Raw genomic sequence first — 27,469 nt, 5'->3', positions numbered from 1 at the left:
ATCTAAGGTTTAGGCAAACGTTGCTTTTTTGAAAACAGACTTTGGAGAAATGAGAAAGCACTGATTAACTTTGAAAAACAAAAAATGCTTAATTAATAAGAAGATTCCCCTTTTTAAAAAAGATATTGATATTTTCACCCATATTTTTTGGGTCACCATGAGGGCAGCAATGACAGCTACTGACCAGATGGGGGAGTTGTGTTGCACTGGGTGCTCTGCTGAGGGCCTGCCTCTGATAGGAACTGTCGGCAAAGGGACCAATAGGGAGGCAGAGCCACTACAGAGTCCAGCCAACCAAACAATGGATCAAAGAAGAACATCACCAACGGCGACAAGCACCTCAGCGAAGCGACATGAAACGCTGTAAAACAATGAGTCATCTCACTGTCTCAGGCCTCCCATTCTCCACCACAGAACTGTCCTCGGCTACTGCTGCAGCATATCCTACCAACCAACACTCCAACTACTGACATCCTTTGAAAAATAAAAGAATTCAAACTAAGAAAAAAAGCTGTTATAAAAGAAATGAAATGATGGTTATATTTGCGGAGAATAATATCACACACCCGTTGTTTTGTTTTGAAATGAAGAGAATCTCTACTACATATGTGTCAGATTACACTAAATTTCAGGGTGTTGCGTATACTGTAGATGCAGTAGTTTTGTATGTCAGTCGCAGTAGAATCGTGAGACTTTCACCCAGGCACTTCTGTACAGAAAGATCAAAAACACCGACAGTACACAGAGTCCAGAATACATTCAGAACTAGTATCAAGAGCTATTTGTTTTACTTTGTTCTTTTTTTTTAATTTATTTATTATTCTTAGTAATATATGACAATCATGAAGGAGTCACCACTTTTATCAAAGAAGATGAGCATTAGCTGCGATGAGTTTATTTTCTTTTGTAAAATATATAAGAAATGTTCATTATGTTTTTTGTATTAAGTTTTGCTGTCAGAGCAAATAATAGTCACACTCAAACAGAATAATGTATGTAATAAAGTGTTTTAAAACGGTTTATACTTTAAATAAAGTCTTTAAAACTGTGAAATCTGTTTTTCGAAATATATCTCGATGTACAGTGTATAGACCTACCTTTATGCAGCACAGTAGAATATTGTTCAGAATATCAAGTTTTATATTTCTAAGAGGAAGTGGCTTGTAATGTGCAAACCTTTAGCTGGTATTACTACTCTAGAGTTGTGTGACACTCTAATATCCCATATCTACAATATCGATCCCCAGTTTGTTGTTTTTGACTGTTTGTTTTTGTTTTAATGCAGAGATATTGCTGTTCTAGATCCTTAAAGCCGTAGAAATGGATCCCTTTCACTGTGAAGAGACTCGTGATGGATGTCATAATGTACCAAATCAGTATTAATGAAGGACGATTCTTATACGCTCACTCAAACGAGACTCTTCTGAGAACCTTATCAATAAAAAGTAATTGTTTACTTCATTGGCGTCAACTCTGATTTTCCTCTCCTCATCCCTTCTTGTGTGTGTGTGTGTGTGTGTGTGTGTGTGTGCGTGTGTGCGTGTATGTGCCTACGTACATTGTCTTTATTCAGTGAATATGTACAGAGGGAAATCCACTCTTCGGATCCAAAGATCCTTTTACACGCACACACACACCTTTGGATCTGGTGATGATGCAATCTTCAGAATGCTAATGTGACACATCTATGAATCAGCTGGCTTCTTTAGCGACACCATGTGACTGAAAGTAAATCATTTCGTTTCCTTGTTAATCATCTACAACATTTATGGAGAGATGGTTTTGTGACATTCAGTTTTGGGTTGTCTTAACCGTGAAACCAGTGAAGTGACCGTTGACCTCTTACATGGTGCTGATTGTTTGTTTAAGTGATACCGGTATATTTATTCCACAGCTCACCACAGATCCCTTACTCCAAAGATATACTGCATACCAAACTGTCTTCTACATTGTGGTAAGGTTGATAGTAGGTCAATTCATGCTGTATTCCACAGGCCGTGGTTCAAACCAGGCCAGGTCACTCCTAATTAGGTTTATAAATAGACATGGATCTGGCCTGGGCTTCACTTACTAACACACACACACACCCAATACAGCCTACTGAAAATACACACACACATACACACACACGCCCTAGATAGCCTACTGCACAAACGGACACACACACAGAAAAGTGCTGCTATCCATTGATACAACATCATAGCAGAAAGACACACACACCACTGGAGACTGTGAACACTGGGCATTTCTAAGAATGACATCAGACATCAGCCAGTGATGACAGGGAATATTTTATTCTTAACGCAAGATTCTCATGTCAAGCAAAGGCATCTAACAAGTCATTTGGTTTCATCGGTACTTCAGTATTTTTTCACATTTTACGTTTTTTATTTTTTTTTACTTTCAAGGAACGTGAGTATTAAAAAGAATATCTATTAAATCATACTTATTCAGGATCGGAATGAAAAACATTGCAGGCATTAAAAGTACATTGAATCAAACATAAATCATCATTGTCATCTTTAAAAATGCATTCAATTTATTGTCATAAGGATTCATTTTAAGACATACATCGGCAACCACAGCTGTTGTGCAAACAAAACGGAGACATTTCAAGCATCAGCTTCGTATGGTAGGGGACCCTGTAGCATACGGGCGTCCAGTGGTCTTGGTAGCCGCGGTGGGTTGGGCGGAGGGTGTAGGGCGGAGGGTGTAGAATTGACTGGAGGATTTGGAATGAGACATCGGGGGGGAGGCAGGAGAAGTACCTTGCAGAGGTAATCAATATTAAAGTGCCGAGGATGGGTTAGATCTACAGTAGAGATGAGCCTGAGATCTGTGTGTGTGTGTTTATAAGGTTACATATCTACAGTACAGAGCCTGAGATTTAAAAGATGCTTAGAAGCTCAAGACATAAGCTGCTACAGAGCACCCCCCGATGGAGGGTCAGAGTTGAGTGTATTGTATGTAATGGGGTTGGGGGGAGAGACCAGGGGGTTAGGGGTATGCAAGGGGAATACAACTGCAGGGCTTCTGGGTTGATGATTACGGACGGACATAGGGATTGGAAGTGCAAGGGTTAAGGCAGAGAGTTGTAGGGGGGGGGAGGGGTAGGGGGGGGGGGGCAGGCAGACAGAAGGGGGGAAGGGTTAAAGGTCAGGGGGGTCAGGGGTCAGGGGGAGTATGCTATGTGAGCATGTCCCAGAGACAGCAGCAGCAGAGGGCCGTCCAGCAGGCTGTCAGACATGTGTCTCCTGTGTCATCTCTCCTCCTCTCCTCCACAACGTACACTAGAGAGGAGGAGGGGGGGGTGAGAGAGAGAGAGAGAGAGAGAGAGAGAGAGACAGAGACAGAGAGAGAGAGAGAAAAGGAAGAGGATAATCACCATTAGTCATTAGCCTACTTAAAACCATTATTCTGTAAAAAATCAAGGGTTAACAAGACATGCTTTATTAAGTGTTTAATTTTAATGGCATTTTTGCCAATGCGGTATAATAAAGGAACAACCATTTCCCTTTCATTATCATCATCATCGACAATGTCCATTGCCACGGTATTGCCATGGCAGCCTTCAGTCCAGATGCAATTACTGCTGGGTTATTTAATCTAGAGAAACTCACAGCAACTCACTCCCTGCTATCTACCAACCAACCCTACACACACACACACACACACACACACCATTTACCATCACACCAGCCAACTGTTGTCTTTTATCTCAATGTTTGTGATTAATCCACCATGTGCAAACTGACTCTCGCAGTCATTAACACTCAGGACAAAGGCTGCCATTTCCATAGAGACTGACTGTGAGGGCCAGGTGGAGGGAGGGAGTCAGGTGGAGGGAGTCAGGTGTAGCAAGGGAGTCAGGTGGAGGGAGGGAGACAGGTGGAGGGAGAGGTGGAGCGAGGGAGTCAGGTGGAGGGAGGGAGTCAGGTGGAGGGAGAGGTGGAGCGAGGGAGTCAGGTGGAGGGAGGGAGTCAGGTGAGGTCAGTCAGGTGGGGTGAGTCAGGTATCTGAGAGACCAGGTGCTACAGCTGTTGCCCAGGTACAGAGGAGTTAGCCACACATGACCCATCTGATATCAAGGGCCATAATCACCACCCAAGTTAATCATTAGGCTGTGCGTCATAGAATGTGCTATCTAAATGACACCTTGACAAAACATCAATGGTATTAGAAAGGTCCCCTTTTGAAAAGCCTAGTAATCCTGGTTAGCAGTAATGACCCAAACCTTTGTATGTGGCTGGATAATTCCCCTGGCTTGTCCGCTCTCTTTGCATATCCAGTTTGAATATTCTCCTGCAGGTTTTTTCCTTTTGTCATTTCTTTGTGCTGTGTTTACATTGCTCAGACGCAGGCTAGCAGGCTAGCTGGCCGGCTCTCCCACTGCTGTAAACAGCTCTGTTACCTCACAGCCAACAGGTCTGCTGCCGCAGGAATACAATGTAGACAGAGCCAAGCAACATGAACAGGGCTAAAACAAGGCCTGTATTACAGGGCTTAGACTCACTCCTTCCACCACCAATGTCCAGACCGGGAGAGACTAAAGGGACCTTTCTGACCAGCATTCCACTGACTAAGCCAAAACCTAAGACTGACCCTAATCTTGAACAAACCCTTAACCCTAACCTTGTTGAGTTTGAAAGGAGTGGTGCCTCACAACATGTCATACCACCCAATGTTTAACACTCACCTGTGTTTTTAGGAGCCTCTCCGTACATGGGTCCAGGAGGGGGCCCCCCCTGCCAGCCCATCTGTGGTTGTCCTGGGTAGCCCTGGTAGGGGGGCTGTCCGGGGCCGGGGTAGGGCCCCCCAGGGCCCATGGGGCCGGCTGGGTAGTTGGGGTAGGCTGGGTTGGGCTGCTCCATGTTGGGGTATCCCTGAGGGGGGAAGCCCTGGGGTGGGAAGCCCTGAGTGGGGTAGCCCTGAGCTGGGTAGCCCGGAGCGGTGGGGCCGGGGCCCGGGTACGGAGGGGGCTGCTCAAAATTCATCTGCAGACCTCAGGATCACCTAGGGAGAGAGAGAGAGAGAATAGAAAGGAGGAGAGAAATAAGTAATTGTTGTAGTTTCACAGCCCTGCAGAGTCAACATAGAACTTGAGATAACATTAAAGCTGTGTGTGTGTGTGTGTGTGTGTGTGCGTTAGCACTTCAGGACCTGCTATTCAGCTACCAGAGTCGGTCCCTGGCGTCACATTAACCAATGATTTCCCCAGGGTTCCCAGCTAATGGGATTCCTTTTGTGACGCTGTTGTCATGAAAGCAACAGAAGCATACAGAACATTTCATAGAGCTATGATCTAGTTATGAAGGATGTGGTGGGACATAGGACAGTAGGCTGTGGGTTTCACCACAGAGACCCTACATTGAGTTCTATGGTTTTCACCATCAGTGTGTGTGTGTGTGTGTGTGGGAGGGGGTTGGTCAAACTCACTGACCCACGAACAGTAGCCAGATCCTTCCACTTACATACCTGTAATTCTAATTCTGTAAATACTGGAGAAGGCCCTGCACAAGACAATGGTCATCTATAGGAATACTGTATGGTATGGTTTGTGGAGTGTCATTGCCGGAATAAATGGCAGCTACCATTCTCTATCCATGTATCTTTTGTGACTTTTGTCTATTATGATCACATGGTAGTGATGTTGGGGTCTATAATTCACACGACAAAAAAAATGTACATTTCTGTTGGCTCATACTACAGCACAACTAGCAATGCTCTGTGGTTGTTTGCATTTCCTATGAAATGTTTTTTTTGCTTTTGCACAAATTACATTCAACCCATTTGTTTGATTTTTGCTTATCATCCTTGCAAGAGCATCAATGTGATAGGCAGACCAGACAAGCCACAGACACTTTTACTTCTCAACAAAACTTGAGTGCAGCATGTCTCATGCACTGTATACTGAAACGGTGTGGCTAACTGTATATTGTATGGCCTGCAGGCAGCACACGATGAACCCCACCACAACACCAAGACCTGAGACAGCCAGAGCCTAAACAGTGTCATGTCTCAGTAAATTATTCACATGGTAACACAACACAGACCACCTCTCTGTCTCTCCCTCTGCACTCCCAAGCACTGGTGACATGCCGTGTAGGGTTGTACTTTGTTGTTTAATTGCTTTGGTTTCTTTTTCTTTTCTTTTGTCCGGTCTATATAGTAGTTGTGTTCCATTGTACCTTTTGTAACATTCCTTAAATGTACAATGTGTGTAAAAACTCAAACTCTCCCTCTCTTTCTCCCTCCCTCTCTTACATAGGGCAGGGGGAGGCTACAGGGGGAGGCTACAGGGGGAGGCTACAGGGGGAGGCTACAGGGGGAGTGTGTGAGTAGAAGACAAGAGACCAACAGAGGGAGTGAGAAGAGGTCAGTCTACACTGGGATTTACCACACCATCATCATCATCACCTACAAACACAACAAACACCAGGGGAAAGTAGGCTACTTTGTGTTGTCAAAGGGTTTTCTGTATCTCCCCCCTCCCTCTGTGTACAGTAAAACATCTAAACACCATGCCAACTCCAGCCTCCAGCCTTATCCCTTCCCTCCCTCTGTGTACAGTAAAACATCTAAACACCATGCCAACTCCAGCCTCCCCACCTCATTCTCCACAATCAGGGCTCTGTCTAGAGTAGGCTAAAGGGAGCCTGTCTTTCTCTATCTAATGACTTATCGACCAATTTACCCCTTAGTCCTTCTTAATATCATGCTCCCTCTCCACAAGGAATCCATCTGGAGTGGCAGTGCTTGCTTTCAACTCTACATTTGTGATATATTAATATCCTAATTCCTTATAATCCAGGAGGGAATGAAAGAGGAAAGCATTTGACTTTCTTTGATCGTACTAGATCGATAATGACTTCCGGGCCGTTTGGAAAGCTGTCAGTTCCATCCCGTAGAGTAAGCTAAGGGACAAGACCACATGACACTAAAAGAAGAACCAGTGATTGTGTGTGTGTGTTTTTGGCACATTCACTCACAACACATTTCTTTTATATTTATCCGTTAAGCCATGAGTCACGTTGGCCTGCTAGCAGTTATGAAACGATGACTGAACGTTTCACCTGAGAGGGCTCTCTTACCTGGCGACAGATGGCACAGCCCTTCGTAACCATGGTTACTCGCTGAGACCATGCGGAGCGGAAGGGTGTCCCTGTAGATTCTGTCCTGACTAGACCTTCACTGAGCTTAAACCCCTTCTCACACAAACTGATCTTTAGCACTACTTTGCTACCATTATGTTGTGGTTACTTTCTATGTGAAAAGTGTGAAATGTGAGTGCAGTTCATCGTGTCGAAGGTTTCGTGTTGATCCTGCAGGACTGTGAAACTGCAACAACTTTTCTCTTTCTCTCTCTCTCTCACTCACTCACTCACTCTCGCCATGTTGAACATATGCTGCTGGGACCCTAAGGGACACACAGCAGCAGTAAAGTTAAACAACCTCTGGTCCCTGTATGATTTGACAGTTGACTGGTCCTGCCTCCATATGGACAGAGATATGGACCATCAGAAGAAGCTTGAAAAAAAAAGGTCCAAAGTCCCAGTCTTTAGTCTCAGCTCGTATCTGGAAATGTGTCTCTCACACCTAGTAGGGTGTTTTGAAGTCCAGTCAGAGGCCTGTTGTTAGTTAGTTGTTGTTTTGTCATTGACAGGAAAAAGACTCTGTGGAAGCAATGACCCCTGACTGACAATCTGTTTCCACAACACAGACACGTCACACAGTCACGACACACACACACAGTATGTTCTTCAGTCATTATAAACCCCCAACAGCTATGAGAACTGCACCGACCTAGAGACAATAAAGAACCGCTGTGGCAAGCAGACCAGTGTACCAGTGTAGGCCTAATTAAAGTGCATTAGTAGTGGCAGTGCTGGTCGATAACCAAAACCTCAGGCCTACTCAATGAAAAAGTGGGTCTGTCAGCTGAACAAGTGTACTAGAGTCATTGTGATAGGAGCAAACTTAAAACCCCATTGTGTAAGCCTACCTGACTCATGCAACATTTGGTTGAGGCCTTACATACCTGGCTGAGTGCATACCCCAAGGACCTCATTAACAAGCACAACACACACACACACACACACACACACGATTACGTCCGCGCACCACACACAACACACACAGGTTCATCCATCATAGGTTGATGTAGAACATAACACATTGACATGAAGATGTGTCAGAAGTACGGTGAGTTCTCAGATGGCTGATGAGGCCAATCTGGACCCAGAGCGCTCTGTGGTACACTAGACTTTGAGGTACACTAGACTCTGTGGTACACTAGACTCTGTGGTACACTAGACTCTGTGGTACACTAGACATGATGGTAGGAGTGCTCCCAAAGGAAGTGTTGTTGGTTTCTGCCTTGTGCTGCTGGCACATGGCATTGCCTTGTGTTGCTGGCAACATGGCATTGTTGATCTTCTTGGCTTCTGAGATGGTTGCACCATCCCTAATGAGGTTACGACAGGTGGGACGCTCTAGAGCAAGACCTTCAGCTCCATCATGAAGCTCTTGAGGGACGTCTTCAGAGAATCTTTGAAGCGTTTGTTTTGCCCACCCTGTGATCGCTTCCCATACTTTAGTTCGCCAAAGAAGATATGCTTTGGTAGGCCAGAGTCAGCCATCCTGGTCCCATGGCCAGCCCTCACATGCAGCATGCTTGAGGACTTCTGTGTCAGGGACTCTGTCCTACCACTGGATCCTCAGAAGCTTTCTCAGACAGTTCAGGTGGTAGGGGATTCGTTTTCTGGCATGGCGTTGGTACAACATCCAGATTTCACAGCTATGGGTAAGGCTTGGTAGAATGATTGCCTGGTAAACCTTGAGTAATCCAATTTGATGCGTCTCCTATCCCACACTGTATCATTCGACTGCCAAAGGTTGCACTTGCCTTGGCAATCCTGTTGTTGATTTCAACATCAATGTGAACAGCGAGACAGGGTGCTGCCAAGATAGGTGAAATTATCCACCACAGACAGCTTCTGATCCTTCACAACAATGGTTGATTCCACATACGGCTTTCCAGGAGCAGGTGGGTCTTTTTTATGCTCATAGTAAGGCCAAAGTTGTCATAGGCTGGTGAGAAGTGGTCCATACAGAGCTGCAGGTCAGCATGTGAGCCAGCAGCTAGTGCACATCATCTGGAAACAGGAGGTCATGAGCAGTGAAGTGGGACACTTTTGTTTTTGCTTGCGTCCTTTGCAGGTTGAACAGTTTCCCGTCAAACCGGTAAATGGAGGCTTATCACAGTATTGTCATTGCAGAATAGCAGAGAACATCATACTGAAGACGGTTGGCGCTAGGACACAACCTTGCTTAACTCCATCTGTGACTGGGAACTGGTTGGATAGCTCAACATGGTCTTGCACACTTGCCATCATGCGAATGTTACTAAAGTTTATTAGTAGTGGCAGCGCTGATCAATAACCAAAACTGCAGGCCTACCAGCTCAAAAAGTAGGCCTGTTAGCTAAGTGTATTACGATGGGAGCAAACGTGAAACTCCATTCTGTTGCCTACTTGACTCATGTGATAGTTGGATGAGGCCTTGCATACCTGGCTAAGTGCATACCCCGTGGACCTCATTAACAAGCACAACACACACAATAGAGAACAACAAATATGGCCTTTGATTCTTCTGAAAGTGCTCTGAGTACAAATACACCTGTCCAGTTCCCATCACCTGCCCAACCCTGCATCAGGCTTCCCTCCCCAGTTGAATGGTGCAGAGTTCCTGTCCCTACATCTCTCCTCTCCCTATATCTGTCCTCTCTTCTCCTGTCCCTACATCTCTACATTGCATCCGTCTTACAGAGATACATTATCAGTGTTGGTTGCATGAGCATAGCCTATAGCCTAGCAGCTAGCTGAGCATGAGGTCATTTTCCAGAGTATTGCCTTTATTTAGGTTTCTGTTTATGCCATTGGGCCTCAATGTGTGTGAAACGTATTGTAAACCCTGTGTAAGGCCCGTTAGCAGCTCCGCCAAGGGAGTTAACTCTCTTGGTGTTGTAGCTAGGTGGTCGGTTTGTAAGCGGAAGGTTGTGAGTTCGATAGCCGCTTAGGACAAGCTGCTCTACCGCGCCATTCGCTACACTGGTGTCAGGAGTGGGATGGCGGCCATGAGGCCATCGGTGAGGCGTGTCCACGTGAGAGACTCGATATAGTGAAGAACGGAGGGGATAGTGTAACAACCCTGTGTAAGGCCCAACTTGTGAGTTTGATACCCGCTTAGGGCAAGCTGCTCTACCCCGCCATTCACTACAGTATTAAGTGTAAAAAGTATGGGAGATTGTTTTGTTTTCAGATGTGTGAAACAGAGCAGCCTGCTGTGGTGAATAGATATGATTTAGGCCTTCAGTTCACTTTAGATTGCAACTAATTATGAAAGAACTGGAAGGAAATGAAAAAAGAAATGTTTTTTCTTGCCACGTCATGTGTAATATCACTACCAATACAATTGGGCCACTAGTCACAAAATAAAAATAAAAAAACTACATTATCTGATCATCACACCTGACATACATAATAATAAGAGGGTTCCGACGCGACTGTTTAATTTCTCTTTATTGCCGCAAAATGATCTACAGCTGTGGCCTAATCACATTTGCCGCGATAGATTTTACGGAATAAGAATCATGAGAATTTCCAGAAACAATGCAGCAGTAGCCCGAAATGTTTCTCTCCGCTTTTGGCAAAAAAATAAATAAATACATATAGTTGGCATTGGCAACGATGTATCAATATAGGATAACTGCGAGGTCGCTACAATAAGACAGGGATGGAATAAAACTAGCACCTGCATCAGGCCACAGCCCACTGAGCAACGGTGTCGAGTTGCAATTTTCCCAGACCGTAAGTTGTTGATGATGATGTATTTTCACAATAATCATAGAAAAAAAAACTATAAGTCCACCTACCTTGCTAGAAACAGTATCCCTTTTCAACAGCCGAACTCCTCTTCAAAGCAACCCTGCGGAGTGATTTATTTATTTTCTTTTTTTACCGCATTGAACGACCCTTGTCTCGAAACTCAGTGCGTATCTGTTGTGTGGGAACTGTGACGTCATCCGGATGGTGTCGCGAGGGGGTTGCAGGAGGAAAAAAAGGTTCTGAATGGCACTAACCGCCTCGCGCTGGTTGGCTGTGGTGAATTATTGAGGTTATCATGGACTAATAAGAATGCAGAGCGATGAGAAAGATGAATGGACTGATGACCCCCTCCCCGATCATCTGACTGGTTAATAAATTATACATACATCACAGAAAGATGTGACGAAATACGCACAAAATCGCACAATAATAATTTATTGAGCGCGAAAAAGTCGACAATACATAATACAATAGAGTTCATATACAGTGTAAATATATTTGTATGTAACACTATAATATCACTGCTGGCAGTAGCTGTAGCTTATACAGCAGGCATGCACACAATTCTCATCTAAGATCCTCACTCTCTATGATGTTTCCATTTTTTGTTTGAAATTACAGGAATAAATAAGGATAAGGATAAAACTCCTGTACATTAGGACAGGGGCAACACCCCCTTTTTACCAGCAGATGGCAGTCTTTACTTACTCTCTTGCATTCATACAGGGCATAAGGCGATGAATAGGTAGTATGTTTGGAGATCTGTGAGGAAAGTCACAAACGAGTAGCCTATACCGTCATGTGACACATATTTATCATCCTCACGTCTTAAACCCTCAATGTTCTGTTATAGATGATTGGTGTTCCAAAAGGTGTTTCAAATGTCTATTTAGACAGGCGCTACAGTTTCTACATTCTAAGGAGAGAGGCACAGCATACACTTTCCTTAATCCTTTTACGCACGCACGCACGCACATACACACCCTATAATGGTCACCTTGACAATGACATTAGAATGTTGAAATGTAGGGTTAGTAGTTCATGTTCATGTTCATGTTCAAGTTGATACTACATTATGTGTGAGTATTCAAGACATTATTAATATGCTCCTACTATTAATATGACATAAATGTCAATACATGAAGTGTAACATGTAGAGACTTGGCCTAACAGCTGCTTTCCATCTCCAGTGTCCCCGGGCTCAGACTGCACACAGACACACGCACACACACAGAGAGGGAGAGGGAGAGGGAGAGAGAGAGAGAGAGAGAGAGAGAGAGACTCATACATACACCACACACACACACACACACACACACACACACACAGTCACACAGACACACAGGTGAGAGATTGGTTATGAAACAGTCTCAGGCCATAAATTGTATCCAAAGATATGTGGCATCAGACAGCGATATGGCATACAACAGCTGAGAGGCATTTGAAATAGGCACCATAAGAAGTGTCTCCTGTTGAATCCCAAATCCACCCTCTGTCTCTACTATTAGAGGAATCAAAGATCTGTAGAATATTTTTGCATGTGAAATTGCACCCATATTTAGGAGGTCCAGATATGTTTACACCTGTCAGGGACACGTGATGTATAGTGTGTGTTTCCAAATTCCAAACTGACTACCTCTAGGCATGTCATGTAGATTAGAAATATGTATGAGAAATATGGTAATAGCTATGCCTTGCCTTCTGATAGGCTATGCAGAATTATCACCATATTACAAACCCCTATTGAATCCACTCAGATCCACACAAGTGGCAAGAGAGTAGGAGCAAGGGGCTCATTTAGAATTGAGCATGTGTGTGTTGTCAACATGTTTACTGCTTTATTAGGATCCATCCCCATCAGCTGTTGCTACTGCAGTAGCTACTCTTCCTGAGGTCCACACATAACAAAAAACACACAATACAGTACAGAACTGTTATAGACAAGTTATAGACAAGAGTAACACACAGGATGAAAGTGATAGACTCTCCCTTATTTCTGAGATTTGTGTGTGTGTGTGTGTGTGTGTGTGTGTGTGTGTGTGTGTGTGTGTGTGTGTGTGCATGCATGTGTGTGTGCATGCATGTGTGTGTGTGTATGTGTGGCATGGCCCAGCCCAAGTTACTGTCCTCTGGCTGTCCCCCTCTCTTCTCCCCCTTATGATGGATGTGACCAAACATGCCTGTTACTTAAGTGGGTGTTTACCCCATCTCCACGGCAATTCATCCCCAGCCTGTGCCATCAACATCAGGAGGAGGGGTGGACAGAAATAGACACTGGTCAGACCCCCCCCCGCCCCACACACACAGGGAACTGGAGGAGGGTAGGGTGCATATTTTGTGTATGGAAAAGGTCAATAGGGCAGGTTCACTAAGGTTCGAGGAGGGAGTTTATCCCAAGTATGTATTTATTTACAATATTTTGAGTGCAAAATGTTCACTACTTTCAAACTGATGGAACAAAAAAAGGCACTCCATACGGACTGTGGCGGTTTGTTACACCCCTGAGTGTTTGGGTTTTCAGACCAGGCCCTCTGTTAAAGATATCCTTAGTCAGTAGTTTCTAAGTGTTAATAAGAGAGAATGGACATTCTGTATAACAACTGTATTTCTGTGAGCTGTTATGAGTATGTGGGCGTGTGTGTGTGCTACATAAATAGTATACAGTAAATGTCACAGATACATTGACTCTGTGGCTGTGGGTTCACAGAGTTCCCTGTATGTGCGTGTGCGTGTGTGGATTCGTGTGTGTGTGTGTGTATGAGGGTGAGAGCACTGTAAGATCAGCTGACTGGGGCCTCTTGTACTGTAATCCCAGGTAATTCAAGCTGATAGAGAGGCAATTAAATTCTTCAATTGTTCATTAAAAATCACGAGGTGTGGTTACTTACCTAGCCAGTTGGCACCTGTCCCCATTCCTACCATACCTCACTTTATGTACAGTTAGGTCGATATATATTTGGACTCTGACACAATTGTTGTTATTTTAACTGTTTACCTAAACATAATGAAGTTACAGTTATATAATGGATATGGGCTTAAAGTGCAGACTCTCAGCTTTAATTTGAGGGTATCCACATCCAAATTGGAGGAAGGGATTAGGAATTACAGCTCTTCAATATGTAGCCCCCTCTTTTTCAAGGGACCAAAAGTAATTGGACAATTGACTCAAAAGCCGTTTCATGGACAGGTGTGGGCTATTCCTTTGTTATTTCTTTATCAATTAAGCAGGTAAATGGTCTGAGTTGATTCCAAATGTGGCATTTGCATTTGGAAGCTGTTGCTGTGAACGCTCTCAATGCAAGTGAAACAGGCCATCCTTACGCTGTAAAAACAAAAAAAAATCCATCAGAGAGATAGCGGCAACATTAGGAGTGGCCAAATCAACAGTTTGATACATTCTGAGAGAAAAAGAACGCACTGGTGAGCTCGGCAACACAAAAAGGCCTGAATGTCCATGGAAGACAATAAGGATCCTTCACATAAAGAAAAACCCCTTCACAACATCTAGCCAAGTGAAGAACACTCTCCAGGAGGTAGGCATATCATTATATCATATCATTTATTTTCCCAGGAATATGTTTCCTGACCCTGTATGTACTGTATGCTCTTTTCAAGAAATGGTTGTGTGTGTGTCTGTGTGTGTGTGTCCAGTAAGCTGTTCCAGAGGATCTTCAGGGTTTTCATGGTCACATGCCTAACTTCTGAGGGTGCTACGGTGCACTTGGTCTGTTGCATTCTAAAAACAAGTTTATTGAATATTTAGAGTACAGAGTATCCAATGTTTGCTGTTTGATAGTGTGTGCATTGTGTCAGAACATAATTTAATTCAATCTCAAATGGCCACAGTTGGAGAACAAAAAGATCCCTCAGATCATGTGTGCATGTGCAGCATTCCAAATCATGCATGTTACCAGATACTCATGTTACTCACCCCCTAACTAGTTGTTTTACATGCAAGAGAACATAAGGAACACCCCTAGGTGCTTAAATCTTGAACTTGATTGACATGCTAATGTTCTGGTATTCCTGGTAAAGGCAATGCAAAAGCTGTGTATTATGGGAGACACACGTCTGTACATTTATCTGGGCCATAACTTTACAAGGTCATGCAGCTTATTATAGCTAGCTAGCATGGTGCTACAGTACATAGAGCACAGTGGCTAGCTACAGACACGGCAGGGGAATTGGAAGAAACCACAGAAGCAAGCGATGTCAAAGAAATAACTTAACTCAAGTTTTATAACATTGTTTTTTTTAATTTGAACTTTTTACACGTTTTAGTTCTTCCTCCACACACATGGTGGAGCTCGTCCAGTCATCCATTGACCCCTAACCTCAGGGTCAGACCCTCCCATAGGCCCACCAACCAGCCCCTCCAAAATAGAGGATTATTGTGTTAAAAAAACAAAAACAATGCAATAACACTGCCCACAGTGGCCAGCCCAGCCATCCTGCTTTACAAGTTTCATGTAATTCTCTTACATTTCTCATCTTTAAAAAAAAAAATACAAAGTACCATAGTCTTATTTACAACAAAAAAAACCCACAAACTGATCTCTTCTTCACTGCTGCAGCCCCAAACGAGAGTCTGCAACCATTCCTCGCTTAAACAGCGTTCATTGCTTCACAATACACTGGTGTTTTTTATTTTATTTTATTTCAGGGGCCACCCTGCAGTTTTCTTTTCTTTTTAGTTCCTCAAAAAAAGGTTTTTAAAAAAGGAAGTTGAAAAAGAATACACAACGCGTGCTGGTCGTTAAGACATCAGCGGCATCAGAACAGATGACAATTCTCTCCACAGGAGGCAAAACTGAAGTTCACATGTCCATCTCAAACTGGCTGTCATCTGTGGCAGAAAGAGAGAGAGCAATAGAGGAAGAGAAATAGCAGAAGAAGAGGGGGGGGGAGAACACAGACATTAATAATCAGTTGTCACTTGTATCAGTGCACAATGTTCTACCACAACCAAAATAACAGGGGGAGGGTGTATACCCTATCAATGCATTGTTTATTTGTCAACCGGAGACAGAATTATTATTATTTTTTAGCAATTACACACAGGACCCCCTGACACACACTTAACCCCTATATATTCTACCCACCCAGACAGTGTTGGAGTGGAGAAAAGAGGGTCATCTCTAATCCTCAGAATCTTTAGTGTTAAGAGACAGAGAGAGAGAGAGAACAACAACAGCCGTTCCCAACTGTCCTGTGACCAATAGCTGTGTATGCCAAACCTCAGGCCTGTGACCACTCCCTCTGCTGCAGCCAAAACAACAACCTCCTTTTTATCTAGGCTACAGTTACAGATAACTAACCGATACTTAATGACACCAACTACCACTGTCAGATACATACAAGGTCCTCTGCCTCCAAAACAAACCTCACTTGTATGTGCAGTAACCCTCCCTTGCCCTCAACAACACAGATAACCACAACATAAACACAGACATATCTACAGCCAAGTACCCGCAATTCTGAGATACAAAGAGAGAGATATCTACTGATACCCAGAGAGTCCAGTGAGCACAATCAGGCTGAAGAGGGTTGAGTAACTCCTCACTCTTAACAGTAGTAGGTATTAGGTCTTCAGATGTGAAGGCTGCTGGTATTAGGTCTTCAGATGTGAAGGCTGCTGTGGCCTAGTTGAGTTAAGGTGCTAAAGTCTAGGCTGTGTACCAGGAAGACGACAGTGACTGACAGACTAGAATAACATCAGGTGATAATGACAGACCTTCCAGCCTCCTCGACAAGGCCAGGTGCCAATGACACTGGCAAGGCCTCTGCTAATACCAGATAAGGTAGATGTTGATACTGTGTAATGAAGAATGGATGAAATCTATGCAACACCATTACTGGCAGAGTCACACTGTTCATTCACAACAGCACTATTCAACAAGGAGGACAATGGACATGCCTGCATAAATAAAGGATTGATGATGCCTAAGAATGTTATCCTAGATTTCTTGAACACGTCAAATGTACACATATTAAAAAAGAAAAACATATGTGGATGAGTGAATCAGTGATAGCATTGTCCTTCTAAATGTCATAAAGACAGGTAAAAATCTTTACCTAGGTAAAGCTGAATAGAGGCAAGCTAGCTTTAACACAGGTAATTCCTGTTTATACTAGCTGCGTAGGTTCTCCTCTGTGTGTGTGTGCATATGGGTAGTAGGTTATACTGTTCATACATGTGTGTTTACCTGTCATGTCCTATGTTTTCTTACCTGCCATTTCCTTCTCCTCTTCCTCCATCTCCTCTTTGAGCTCCTGTAGTTTGCCCAGGGGGTGCAGGGCAGGCACCGTGACCCCGGGGATCTGAGGCAGGCAGCAGGGAGGCGTGCGGGCGATAGGAGAGTTCCGACAGTCCAACAGGAACTTCCTGTCGTAGATGATGCGTGTTCCTGTGTGAGACAAAGAGAGGTAAATAAATGTCTTTTGAGGAATTGCCCCCATTACGAAATCAGTGCATGATATGCAAACATGCCATTTCTGATTCATTAACTGCCATATATATTTGGTAGCTCTTGTAATGCATGTACTGCATCACTGTCCTGGCGCCCCGCTGGTGGAACGAGCTTCCAACTGCTGTCAGGACTGCAGTCACTACCTATCTTCCGCCGTTTTAAATTTAAAAAATAAATTTAAAAAATACAAAAAGTAATTCTTCCTTCTTCTAGCATTGTGACTGCCAACGGCCCCTGGTTCTAGCATAGATTTGTTTTTCTTATGATGACTGATGTATAGATGATTCACTTACTTAGACAAATGTACTTGTAAGCCGATTTGGATAAAGACATCTGCTAAATGTCTAAAATGTAAATATAATGTTAATGTAAACCAATGTGGGTCCTTAGTTTTAGTTTATTTTACCATTTTTAAATCAAGCACACGTCATACAAAAACCTACATGTCCTTATAACCGGTCCCACATCGTTATCATTACAGTCACACACCTCACATACAAGAGAGCAGTAGACTTGTGAAAGAGCCTGCAGAACTGGGTTGGGAGGGAAGTCAGGTGACTGGGGTGTACTGTTTACTTCTCCACTAGGAGAGGAACAGGGGGCCTATAGTAGAGAGCACTCTGAGTGAGAGTGTGTGTGTGTGTGTGTGTCCGTCCACTCTCAGCCTCATGGTCAGGGTTACTGTATGCATACCAAACACACACACACACACACCCTGTTCTCATCGCAGGGCTGAGAGGAGGGGAGGGGAGGGGTGGGCAGAGGTTGGCCATACTGAGTCAGTTCTAGGAAAGTGAACCAGCAGCAGGGGCAGCACAAACACATTCTCTCAGGGCTAGGCCAGGGTCATATGTGGTCCACTGCTGGGTTAAGGCTAAGGCTAAATACGTGATACTGACATTTGCTCTTAATCACATAATGCAGAAAGACTGAACAATCTTCAAAAACTGTAATATTTCAATTATCCTATCTGATAGTGACCTAGTTGTTGTGTATACCGATGGGGACATGGAGCGGTTCGTAGTGTTGTTACTCCATACTGGAGTTTGAACTGTTCGGAACAGTATCAATTCCCTCTTTCCACACAAGGCAGAAAACATGTTATGTAACAACTGCCTGTTGTGCAGCCTATCCGGGACAAAAGGGGAGTGGAGCGGAGTGTGTGTGTCAGAGAGAGCGAGAGAGAGAGAGAGAAGCAAGAATGCAAGCTGTAGCTATGCAATGCTCACCAGCTTAACTATACTAGCCAGTTATGCAAAAGGGGCCCAGTCTTGAAGAGTAACCAATCTCTTTGTCCAGTGGAAACCTACCCTCATGTAACTGTACATATGTAGTAAAGGAACATAATCCTGCCTCATCTGATTACAATAGGCAGCAGCATGTTTGTGTGTGCACACAACATATCAAACAGGGAACACACAAGCTCAAGCAGTGGTTAAATTAATGTCCTATTAAAAGCACTCTTGCAATACTTTTAAATCATCCCTGGTTGAGCATGATTGGTTACAACCAAGCCTTGTTAAAAGCACTACATAGGAATTCAGTCAAAAATAATAACAGGAGAAAACACTTCAAGTATTCATAGTGCCCTAAAATGACTTTAGAAATGTACACCTGTCGTTCTTGTGTTCTTTTAGTGACTGACAGTGTCTATGAGTAGGACATAACAGAATGATGCTTAGCAGGATTGAGCCAGCATGGCTGTGTTAACACTACACCCATCACCAAGCTGTTATGATCCTGTTATGATCCTGAGCTGCTTCCCACACAACACATAAGGGGTATGAAAGTCAGAAAGTCAGATTGTTTATTTGCCATGCAATCAATTCACATCAATTGTTGGAATGGGTCTTTTTGCACACACCCCCCCCGAGACAACACACACGCACTGCACACCCCCCCTCCGAGACAACACACGTGCACACCCCCCCAGGGAGAACAGAGCGCTGGGCTCTGGGCACAGGGTCAGCCAAGTCAGCGCCCCTGGAGCAATTCGGGGTTAAATGCCTTGCTCAAGGGCACAACGGCAGTGGTAGGGACCTGGATATGCTGCCAGCAACCCTCCAGTCACCAACTCACATCCAGATCCCTCCTGGAGCGGGGATCGAACCAGCAACCTTCCGATTGCTGGCCGGCCTCTTTAACCTCCAGGCTACCTGCCGCCCCATGTGTATGGACACATGTGCTGCTTTTTCTGCTTTTCATTCAAACCAAACGAGGCATTCACTTCTCCCCCCCTCCCATGTGTCCTCACTTAAATAATTCTTAGAAAGGGAGGCCTGATCCACTTCTTCACTGATCTGCTGCTCTCACTCCTCCTCTCTTGGCCGGGACAGAATGTTCTCAATATTCCTGAAATGCACGGGGGCTGAGGGAGGGAGTGTCTCCCCTTTCCTCCCCTCGACCTATGCCAATCATCTTGCAGTTCTTCTGACAGCTGGATCAATTTGCCGTCCCCCACACGCAAGTCATAGGTTAAGAGAAGCTTGTCTACCAATAGGATTTGGCACAATGTTTTTCCAACACTATTGTTGTTGTGCCAAAGTTGACAAACAGGGCCGGAGCTTATATTAACATGATGTCCATATGTATTCTTATCACGAGTTTGGAAAATATATCGTCATAACTGTCAAAACATCTGCGGTACATGTCGCCCAGTCAAAGTTCATACCAAGCATACGAATGTAACACCTGATAAATCTGCAACCACTTTTTATGAGGTGCAACTCCAAAACGCACCACCACCATAACACCAGAATATGGCTCAAGCCATGTGGCTGAGCACGTAAACAAGCCCTCGTTTGTTGTGTCTGACAATTAGTTGAGAACATTTTTAGTTGATTAATGTAAAACTAAAAAACATTGACATGGTAGCTAGTTAATTATATAATTATCAGCTAAATGGCATATATTAGCTAGTTCATTTGCCCGTACGTCTATCCGACGCTGGTACTAGGGTTTTGAATTGAATTGACAGTAGGCAAATGTTGTTTAAATTTGGCTTAGAATTGCCGAGTCAGTGTCAAAGAATGCAAAGACAACACGCGCGTGGCGTTTGCAGAATATCCTTGCAGCATACATGCATGCGTTGACGACTGCACAGTCACTCATTTCCCAATATTTACTTGCACACTGTCTTCAACATATTTCCCTACATTCCAACAAACGTTTTCGCACTGTAGCACAACTTTGGCGTCTATACTATAGCACCGTCCGTAAGACACTTACCTCCGGGCGTTGTGGAGAAGAGAGTTCCCCCGGGGGTCTGACTGTAACAATCGGGCAGCTGAGACCAGTCCTTCAGGGTCAGAACACGGGTGGGAATTGGGCAGCTCTTCGCCTGGTTGGTGGTGGTGGACATCGTGGAGTTAATTTGGTTACCTAGCTTATTATTCAAAGCTATTTTACTGCAGGAAGCAGTTTGACGATAGCCTGCCGAATTTGCTAAATTTGGAAGCGTAGTACCAAATACCAAACAAATATATGCCAGCAGTTGTCCTGGAAATACCAAACAAAAACTATTCAAACATCAGCAAAGAAAAAGTCAAAGACGGATATAACTGTGGACGGTTTAGCGACAAGTCTTTGTTTCTGTCTGATCAGCAACTGTCGAAGTGTAGTGTGTACAAGCGTGTCCGTGTATTTAATAACTACACTGGTTCTACGTGTCTCGAGTGATGTGATGACTGCAACAGCCAGCCACGTGGGTCCAATTTATTTCCGGTCGTAGGTCCTAGGCCCTACTCCGTTGTGAAACACTTGTGTAGTGTAGAAGAAAGCCCAGGAAGGACAGGGACTGAAGAAGGAGAACATTTCTCATAGAGGATAAGGTGGTACTACAACCATCTTGCTAAGTCCTTTATGATAATCACAAGTTTCTGAGGAGAAGGAGTTAGGGAGCTAAGGGTTGTGTCTGGACGGGGCCAGAAGGTAAGACAAATGCCAACAATTATTAACAACGCGCAAAAGTTCTGGACTCTGGTTGGCTAATAGCCTCTTTGTCCCGCCTCGCTCCGATTTCATTGGCTATTCGTGCGGTCATATTCGCTACCCGGAAGTTGCTAACGCTAACAATTCGAAATTACGGTTAAAATTAGGAAATGGTTAAGGCAAAGGTTGAGGTTAGAGAAAGTGGTTAAAAATCGGTGTCGTGTTGTGGCCGTGAATCAAGGCATAGCTCCCTGCGCCTGGGCTTCCTCCTTGGTTGACTTCAGCTGTACTGCCACCTACTGGCAAGACTACTGACTACAACCGAAGAGAGTACAACCACAGAGATGCAAACTTGTAATCTTTAGTACAATCTTTCTAAGAAAGAAAATAAATCTTATCACTGCAAGATGTTCTCTTCAATTATTTAATTGTATATGAAATATAAGTTATCATATTGCATTTTTATAGGACTATCTTTGCCCATACAGTTCCCATAATAAAAATGATGTCTTCCTCAAGAGACCGACAGGTTATTGGAAGTCCTAATACGACAGCATAACATTTAGCAGCAGCACTCGTGTAAGTGGTTTGGTATTCCCCTCACCGAGGACCATCTTGCTCTCAAAGATATATTTACTGTAACAGTACAAATCTGTGGTCTGAAAAAAAAAAAAAACGTTTTCATAGTTTAGAAGAAACATTCACAGAGGTGCAATAGTTGAAAGGCAATTATGTCAGCTCTATTAGTCTTGTGCTTCTGAGGAGAGAGAGGGCCGGGTCTTGGAATACTTTCATAATTGTATTATTACTGTACCAACAAGACAATGGGTGTTGCAGGAATATCAGCCGTTCAGTACATTTATTCAATACTTCAGAAAATCAAATACTTGTTATGAATGCTCCCGCATGGTAGGAGGCAGTAGAGTCTTTTCAGTTGATACTGCTGGTTTGCTAAAGAACCTTTACGTCAGTACGTCTTGTAGGGGATTGGCGAGGTAAGATGGCGGCGCCAGAGGAGCAGGAATTATCCCAGGCGCAGACCGAAAAACTCCTTCAATTTCAGGTAGTCAGCCTCCTTTGAGCTTGAAGACATTTCCTTCTCTCTCCATAAGTGTTAATTCTTCATTAAGTATTTATAAATGTCTTCTACAAGCTAAGTTATGGATGTTAAAGTCATTTTGCAATGGTAATTTCTATACCCCTAACGACGTTAGCGCCACCACTGTCAGTTAGCTAGCTAGCTACAATTACAATGTGTCAAAGCAAAATACACTTTGAGTGGCTAGTCATCCAATCCTGTCAATATCCTCTCGTTGTAGCAAGGTCGCTATGTTGGGTCGGCAAATACATTCAGTGAATATTGTAGCTAGCTAACGTTGGGCTGTTTCTTGTTTCATTTCGTTTACTCGCGAAACAAGCTAGCTTGCTAGCTAGCTAGCTGTCAAAAAGTACCTACATCGCTAGTTTTCTCACCAGTTTGCTTGGTCAGCCAAATTAGCCTGAACTGAAGACGGGTTACTGTTACTGTAACGCTACTGTTATGACACATGGCGGGCAGTGAGTGGCCGGTCCACTGCTACTAAGGCTTTCCCCCTCGCACTCTAACACCTGGAAGATGTGAAAATGGCCTGTGTTGCTAAGTCAGGGTGTATTTTGAACTGTTGTACCCCCATCCCGTGCAATCTGATGGGAAAACATGGCTTGTTATAGGTAACGTCAGCCACACTCGCAGACATCAAAGGCAAATAACGGTTTGAGCTCCCCTAGTTATGTCAAAACATGCATGAACGTCTGGTTTGACGTTCTTTTTTCCAGGACTTGACAGGCTTGGAGTCTATGGACCAATGTCGTCGCACATTAGAACAACACAATTGGAATATCGAGGTAAGAAAGAACGGCTACCATGGTCGCATCAGCTGTCCCTGTTGAGATGAAACACACTTCTTTGTGACTTGACATATTTTGTAGTAGTTAGATTATGTCTATTTTTTGTTACAGGCAGCGGTACAGGACAGACTCAACGAGCAGGAAGGAGTTCCCAGCGTGTTCAACCCTCCGCCCTCCAGACCCTTACAGGTCAACACAGCCGACCACAGAGTGTATAGCTATATCGTCTCTAGGCCACAACCCAGAGTAGGTCTACAAGCTTTACTCATATATTGCCACAATTTGCTTGTGTATGTAACTGAAACTGCAGTTCTAAGTATTGGCATGTACACTTCAGCTTAGGTTAGTTGGGTGTTAATCTTCTGGAAATGGTGTGGATCAGAGTTTGGACTGTAAACATAACTGTTAAAGGTCCATGACCATACTCTTTATGTAACTCAGCTGCACTCCGTTTTTTCCATTATTCCCTTGCCACAACATAACACTTACTGGTTTTGTTTGACCCGCTGCTTCTGTTTTTCAGGGATTGCTAGGATGGAGTTACTACTTGATAATGCTCCCTTTCAGATTTACGTATTACACACTTCTGGACATATTCAGGTATGAAAACATCAAATCAGTCTCAGATTCAGTGTCTGGTAGGAAGTTTTAGACGTCCCCGGCTGCTCTCATGGATGCTGAGGGTCATTCATTGAGTCTTCTTCCTTCAGATTTGCACTGAGGTTCATCAGGCCAGACCCTCGTGGACGTGTCACAGACCCTGTCGGAGATGTTGTGTCCTTTATTCATAGTTTTGATGAGAAGTACGGTCGATCACATCCAGTGTTTTACCAGGGAACATATAGCCAGGTGAGTTACCCCTGTTTGATTCTAAGTTCCCTTGTCAAATTGTCTTTTATCAAGCAACTGACAGAATAGAGCTCGTTATTACCTGCTGGTTGCAAGTGAAATCTGTGGGTTAAGATGCCTACACGTCACAAGATTTTTTTTATTCTTATGGTCAGGTGGCCTTATACATTAGACAAGGAGGAGAACGTTTGCAAGATGCGTGGTTTTCACATTAAACGACCTCACCGTAGAACGTCCGGGCATGCATGGAATGCACAATGAATTATCAAATATGTTTAGATTTTGATCGACATGTTGGTGATCATCACATCGGTCGAAGTGTTTGGAGAACCTTTCATATTACCCAAATCTTGTCCTGAAGTTTTTACGGTGCCCCCCCAAGGAATTTGTGGTGAATATCATGTAATGTGAAAGCAGCTTTACTTGATGACTGTGATTGTTATTCAGTGCTGTGCTTTTGTTTCCCCTGCATCATCCAGGCACTGAATGATGCCAAACGTGAACTTCGCTACTTGTTAGTTTACCTTCATGGGGAGGACCACCAGGACACTGATGAATTCTGCCGGTACGTCTGTTTGTCAGTGGCATGTGTCCTGTCATTCTTACTATAATGTGGGTTAAATTAACTTTTTCTCTCTCGTACTTTCCTTGTTCTCTATTCAGCTCCACGTTATGTACAGAAGAGGTCCTCACCTTCCTCAACGCAAGAATGCTCTTCTGGGCATGCTCCAGCAGCAAGCCAGAGGGATACAGAGGTAGTCACATTTAAACCTACATGCTCCAACCCCTTTCATAGAAAAGGCTTTAGAATGTTGAAAACACAGTTCCATTATCAACATTCTACAGTGATATGTAATGGATTGCATTTGATTTAGCTCTTCACCAGGTAGCAAGTGATTTCATTGCTTATGGGGATAGATGCCTTGCCTCTACCACCGTTGTATGTATTGTTGTGATCTGTAATGCGTATTGTGTGGGGTTGCTTCAGTTTCCCAGGCTTTGCGGGAGAACACCTACCCGTTCCTGGCCATGATCATGCTGAAGGACCGGAAGATGACAGTGGTCGGGAGGCTGGAGGGTCTCATTCAACCTGAGGACCTCATCAACCAGCTCACCTTCATCATGGAGGCCAACCAGACGTATCTGATGTCAGAGCGGCTCGAACGGTCAGGGGCCTACCATAATTGATGGATGGATCAATTGATTTTAAATCATGTAGCATGGTCTCATACTATGGACACTATATTGATGCAATATATATAAATAAATATAAATGCTAGTCAGTCAGTGTACTAAAAATATCCTGATAGCGCGATTTACTTTAGTTAGGGTTAGGGTTAACCCTAACCCTTTTATGATGTCCATGAAGCGTTTACTAAATTACCATTTTACTTAGTATTATAGCTTTGAGAGATGTGTGTGTTCCAGGGAGGAGAGGAACCAGACGCAGGTCCTGAGGCAGCAGCAGGATGAGGCCTACCTGGCCTCCCTCCGTGCTGATCAAGAGAAGGACCGCAAGAAGAAGGAGGAGCAGGAGCAGAAGAGGCAAGAGGAGGAGAAGGTCAGGCAGGGCGTCCTCGCTGAGGAGAGGAGACGAAGGGTGAGAAGTGCACGTCTTTCTACTCTCCTAGAGGGTCCTTCAAACCTTTATATTCCTAATATTCTTTCCTATTTAACCACCTACAAAGAAAATGGCTGGATAGGCATAAGTGGTTATGGAAATGAAGCTCTTCAAGAGTATTGGGAGTGTTCCCTCTGTGTTGTTTTCTATTTGTCAATAACTCATATGATGTGTGTGGTCTCAGAATCTTGAGGAGGAGAAGGAGCGGAAGTCAGAATGTCTTCCCCCAGAGCCCCCTGTAGATGACCCAGACAGTGTGAAGATAGTTTTCAAACTGCCCAACGACACTCGAGTAGAGAGGCGGTTCCTCTTCGGACAGTCTCTGACGGTGAGCACAGAACTGTTGTCTCGCTCTGGCTCATCTCATTTCACTATCACAGTTTCACTATCATAAAGATAGGAGGGCAGGTTGAACTGACTTAAAAAAACAACTTATCTCTCTCTTTTCTGTTGCCAGGTAATATATGACTTCCTCTTCTCATTGAAAGAATCCCCAGAGAAATTTCAGATCGTTACAAACTTCCCCCGCCGGGTCCTGCCCTGCCTTCCAACTGAGGAGCAGCCCAACCCCCCCACACTGAAAGAGGCTGGACTCAGCCGCTCCGAGGTCCTATTCGTGCAAGACCTCACGGAAGATTGACACCTAGCATTACCTCCTCTATGTGGAAATGTCTTCTCTATTTTTCTTCCCCCCTTTTTTTGTTTTGTTAACTGGCCATTGTGCACAAGGGATCACTGAGATAAAAGCCTAACCTGGAAGAGTTTAGCCGACCCCACCTCCAGTTCAGATTTGGTCATGTTTACAGGGTTCCCACGGGCCAGGAAAGTCCTTGAATTTTAAAAAATAAACAGATGTTTTTTTGGAAGTCCTTGATTTCATCATTGTATTAATTGAGGACATATTTGGGTTCCCTCTACCTGCAGGTGATTTTTGTTTACTTCTGTAGACCAGCTTTCATTCCATTCCCTCACTGTAGCTCTCAATGCTGGATTTATCTTTGGATAAATATTATACGCATTTGGCCATAGGATATTACATGTAATGCAGTTTCAAAATAACATGGCTATGTTTTATCAAGTGAACATCCACTCACTAACACAATGGCTAGGCTTCATGCAGATTATGCCCCAAAACAGAGCCTGGGTCTATACCCACTCTTGAGATGTACAGTTGGACAAACAGACGTTACCGTAAGACAGTTCACACATGTAGCAAGGGCACTGTTGTTTTGTTACAGGGACTTTGTCAGTACAATATGAATGCCTATGACAAATATGGTTGTAAGAGTTGTTATACTTTGATTGAGGACGACCTTGAAGTTTTCTGCCAAGTCTTTGCTGTATAGAGAAGTGTGGGAACCCTGGTTTTGAAAGGAGTGCGATGCGAACTGCCCTGTACATAGGTTGGATATTTAAGAACAAGCCTGAAATTCACTATACTTACTTTTGTTTTTTGTTTTCTTTTTTTAATGCAATCAAAGTATTGACTATACGACTATACAATACGTATTGACTATACGATGTACTTGTCATGAAACGACCAAATGAGGGTTGGTGTAAGTGGTGGGCTGCCTGCAGTTCATAACAAAGACAAAATAAAATAAAAAAAACTGAAAAAGAAGGCCACAGCTTTTCCATGTGGCTTTATCTATAGTATAGTACGAGTCTGCCCATAGTGTGCCTGTGGTTATTCATAGATGCCTATTTTGCCTGTCTAACATCTGAATGGGCTGGTCATGTAAAGATGTAATTTTCCAACTATAAATTAAACATTTTAAAATGTTGTGGTGGTTTGATTTTGATAGTATACCTGTCTGAACTCTGAG

General features: G+C 43.8%; 3 protein-coding genes across 3 annotated transcripts; 1 reads left to right on the top strand and 2 right to left on the bottom strand.

Annotated features, from left to right (window-relative positions):
* Positions 1 to 2,376: 2,376 nt before the first annotated feature.
* On the bottom strand, positions 2,377 to 11,072 carry LOC310815706 (cysteine-rich and transmembrane domain-containing protein 1-like). The gene is made up of 3 exons (XM_083685599.1): positions 10,934 to 11,072; positions 4,697 to 5,013; positions 2,377 to 3,290 (listed from the first exon to the last, which is right to left on the bottom strand). Exons 2-3 carry the CDS (start codon positions 4,992 to 4,994, stop codon positions 3,187 to 3,189), a joined length of 402 nt encoding a protein of 133 aa, XP_083541725.1. The 5' UTR covers positions 4,995 to 5,013; positions 10,934 to 11,072; the 3' UTR covers positions 2,377 to 3,186.
* Positions 11,073 to 15,418: 4,346 nt separating this feature from the next.
* Positions 15,419 to 21,044, bottom strand: LOC310816380 (eukaryotic translation initiation factor 4E-binding protein 3-like). Its single transcript, XM_083686548.1, has 3 exons — positions 20,585 to 21,044; positions 17,117 to 17,293; positions 15,419 to 15,732 (listed from the first exon to the last, which is right to left on the bottom strand). The coding sequence occupies exons 1-3, from the start codon at positions 20,715 to 20,717 to the stop codon at positions 15,704 to 15,706; spliced, it is 339 nt and encodes a 112-aa protein (XP_083542674.1). The 5' UTR covers positions 20,718 to 21,044; the 3' UTR covers positions 15,419 to 15,703.
* Positions 21,045 to 22,273: 1,229 nt separating this feature from the next.
* faf2 (Fas associated factor family member 2) lies at positions 22,274 to 27,427 on the top strand. The gene is made up of 11 exons (XM_083685751.1): positions 22,274 to 22,349; positions 23,102 to 23,170; positions 23,285 to 23,419; positions 23,697 to 23,773; positions 23,884 to 24,022; positions 24,502 to 24,587; positions 24,686 to 24,777; positions 25,011 to 25,188; positions 25,451 to 25,622; positions 25,828 to 25,971; positions 26,101 to 27,427. Exons 1-11 carry the CDS (start codon positions 22,287 to 22,289, stop codon positions 26,281 to 26,283), a joined length of 1,338 nt encoding a protein of 445 aa, XP_083541877.1. The 5' UTR covers positions 22,274 to 22,286; the 3' UTR covers positions 26,284 to 27,427.
* The last annotated feature ends 42 nt before the right edge of the window (positions 27,428 to 27,469 follow it).

This window comes from Argentina silus (genome assembly GCF_951799395.1).
Source record: "Argentina silus genome assembly, chromosome: 15".
Classification (NCBI taxonomy): Eukaryota; Metazoa; Chordata; class Actinopteri; order Argentiniformes; family Argentinidae; genus Argentina; species Argentina silus.
The sequence above is the reverse complement of the archived record's forward strand: the minus strand, read 5'-3'. Positions and strand labels throughout refer to the sequence as shown.

Bases quoted from the DNA above. Each gene is read 5' to 3' on its own strand.
- LOC310815706 (XM_083685599.1), bottom strand. From the start codon at position 4,994: ATGAATTTTGAGCAGCCCCCTCCGTACCCGGGCCCCGGCCCCACCGCT. The intron at 3,291-4,696 runs GTGAGTGTTAAA...CCTCCTCTCTAG, and splicing joins AGAGGCTCCTAAAAACACAG to TGTACGTTGTGGAGGAGAGG.
- LOC310816380 (XM_083686548.1), bottom strand. From the start codon at position 20,717: ATGTCCACCACCACCAACCAGGCGAAGAGCTGCCCAATTCCCACCCGT. The intron at 17,294-20,584 runs GTAAGTGTCTTA...TGTCTCACACAG, and splicing joins CTTCTCCACAACGCCCGGAG to GAACACGCATCATCTACGAC. The intron at 15,733-17,116 runs GTAAGAAAACAT...TTTCTGCCACAG, and splicing joins AGAGGAGAAGGAAATGGCAG to ATGACAGCCAGTTTGAGATG.
- faf2 (XM_083685751.1), top strand. From the start codon at position 22,287: ATGGCGGCGCCAGAGGAGCAGGAATTATCCCAGGCGCAGACCGAAAAA. The intron at 23,420-23,696 runs GTAGGTCTACAA...TCTGTTTTTCAG, and splicing joins TCTCTAGGCCACAACCCAGA to GGATTGCTAGGATGGAGTTA. The intron at 23,774-23,883 runs GTATGAAAACAT...TTCTTCCTTCAG, and splicing joins ACACTTCTGGACATATTCAG to ATTTGCACTGAGGTTCATCA.